Source organism: Benincasa hispida, chromosome 10 (assembly GCF_027475165.1).
Source record: "Benincasa hispida cultivar pf3 chromosome 10, pf3_genome.v1.1, whole genome shotgun sequence".
NCBI classification, from domain to species: Eukaryota; Viridiplantae; Streptophyta; class Magnoliopsida; order Cucurbitales; family Cucurbitaceae; genus Benincasa; species Benincasa hispida.
In genome coordinates this window covers 15346690-15348885 of record NC_143487.1, presented here as the reverse complement: position 1 = coordinate 15348885, position 2196 = coordinate 15346690, and the positions used below count along the sequence as shown (strand labels likewise).

Sequence of the window (2196 nt, the reverse complement as noted above, 5' to 3'; positions counted from 1 at the left end):
CCGAGGTCCCCAATCTTTATAACCCTAATTTCTTCTTCATTTTCCTAATTTAACCAACGATTTCCTTTTTTCTTCCCTTTTTTTATTTTTCTTTTTTTAAAAAAAAAAACTTTGGGGCGTCACACTATTCCCCCCCTTTAATAAACTTTCGTCTTCGAAAGTTCTAATCCTATAAGAGCTATAGATGTAGTGCCCTCATTTCATCCTCTCACTCCTAAGTTGCTTCCTCAAACTGATGGTTCTGCCACAAAACCTTCACCAGTGGCACCTCCTTGCTGCGCAAAACTTTCACCTCCTTGGCCACAACTTGTGCAGGTTTCTCCTCGTAACTCAAGTTTTCATTCAGTTGCAAGGGCTCAAAGTCCATCACATGAGACAGGTCAGTTAAATACTTCCTCAGCATAGAGACATGAAATACATTGTGGACCGCGGAGAGAGACGATGGCAAGGCCAAACGATAAGCCACAGAGTCGACCCGCTCCAAGATCTCGAATGGCCCTACAAAACGCAGACTTAGCTTACATTTCTTCCCGAATCTCAGGACACCCTTCATCGGTGCCACTTTCAGGAACACTTTGTCACCTGCTTCGAACTTCAGATCTTTACGCCTAACATCCGTGTAACTTTTCTATCTACTTTACGCTAGCATTCTAGCCCTGATCTTGTACATGGCTTCATTCGTCAACTCCACCAACTCAGTTCCCACCAGTTTCCTCTCCCCAATCTCACCCCATCAAATAGGAGACTTGCAACCTCTGCCATAAAGAGCTTCAAACGGCGAGATGCCAATGGTAGCCTGATAACTATTATTATAAGCAAACTCTACCAAATGCAAGTGGGAGTCCCAACCCCCAGAGAATTCCAATGCACAAGCGCGCAACATGTCCTCCAACGTCTGATTTAGATGTTATGTTTACCCATCAGTTTGGGGGTGAAACGTTGTACTGAAGTTCAATCACGAACCTAAAGCTTCCTGAAGGCTATTCCAAAAACTGAGGTGAAACGAGGGTCCCTGTCGGACACAATTGACATTGGCACACCATGCAACCTTACTATCTCCTTCATGTACAACTAAACCCACTTACTCACAGCGTACGTGGGCTTTCCTGGAATAAAATGTGCCACCTTTGTGAGTCTGTCTATCACAACCCAAATCATCGAGAAACCCTTCGCTGTCCTGGGCAACCCCGTAATAAAATCCATAGCTACGCTCTCCCATTTCCATTCTAGCACATCCAATGGTTATAGCAAGCCTGCTATCTTCTGCCTCGGGGCCTTCACCAGCTGACAGACTAAACGTCTACTAACATATTCAGCTATCTTCCTTTTCATATCAGGCCACTAGTAATACCGTTTCATGTCTTGGTACATTTTGGTACTACCTGGGTGCATTGATAATTGAGAGTTATGAGTTTCTACCAATAGTTCCCCTTTGAGGCCATCATCTGCTGGGACGCATAACTGTCCCTGATACAAAAGACCTCTGTCCACTAACATAAAAAATTCACTTGCTTGACCCGACTCTACCTGACAACACTTCTAAACCAGGTCGGGATCACCCTGCTGTGCAACAATAATCCGCTGCCTCAAGGTTGGTTGCACTGTCAACGGGGTTAGCTGCGAAGTGACTTCCTCCACTGCCACCGCAATCTCTACTCGTTCCAGATCTTTACACAACTGAACCTGCTTAGTGATCAAGGCGGCCGAATGAGCTACCTTTCGACTGAGAGCATCGGTTACACATTCGCCTTACCTGGGTAGTAGAGGATCTCGCAGTCATAATCCTTTACTAACTCGAGCCACCTATGTTGCCTCATGTTTAACTCTTTCTGGGTGAAGAAGTATTTCAGACTCTTGTGATCGATGAACACTTAGATCTTTTCCCATACAAGTAGTGTCTCTAAATCTTCAGGGCAAACACTACCTCTGCCAATTCCAAGTCATGGGTAGGATAGTTGCACTCATGGTTCTTCAACTGACGGGAAGCATAGGCAACCACCCTACCGTGTTGCGTAAGCACACAACCCAAACCCTTCTTAGAAACGTCACTGTAGATCACGAAGTTCCCAGAGCCGTCTGGTACGGTGAGAACCGGGGCTGAAACCAACTTCTGCTTGAGGTCCTGCAAATTGTCCCCACAAGCTTTGCTCAAAACAAACGAAGCTCCCTTCCTGGTTAGCTGGGTCAACGGCGAGG

The 2196-nt window shown here is 45.8% G+C and overlaps 1 protein-coding gene across 1 annotated transcript; it reads right to left on the bottom strand.

Annotated features, from left to right (window-relative positions):
* Positions 1-214: 214 nt before the first annotated feature.
* Positions 215-1817, bottom strand: LOC150033133 (uncharacterized). The gene is made up of 6 exons (XM_090306291.1): positions 1754-1817; positions 1546-1652; positions 1383-1467; positions 1097-1284; positions 754-895; positions 215-582 (listed from the first exon to the last, which is right to left on the bottom strand). The coding sequence occupies exons 1-6, from the start codon at positions 1815-1817 to the stop codon at positions 215-217; spliced, it is 954 nt and encodes a 317-aa protein (XP_090162417.1).
* Positions 1818-2196: the final 379 nt, after the last annotated feature.

What these genes read in the sequence shown, in the direction of transcription:
- LOC150033133 (XM_090306291.1), bottom strand. Translation starts at nt 1,817, where the DNA reads ATGAGGCAACATAGGTGGCTCGAGTTAGTAAAGGATTATGACTGCGAG. An exon ending in TCAATTATCAATGCACCCAG is followed by an intron (nt 1,285 to 1,382) that starts GTAGTACCAAAA and finishes TTAGTCTGTCAG; the next exon opens with CTGGTGAAGGCCCCGAGGCA. An exon ending in TGAAGCTCTTTATGGCAGAG is followed by an intron (nt 583 to 753) that starts GTTGCAAGTCTC and finishes AGTTCGAAGCAG; the next exon opens with GTGACAAAGTGTTCCTGAAA.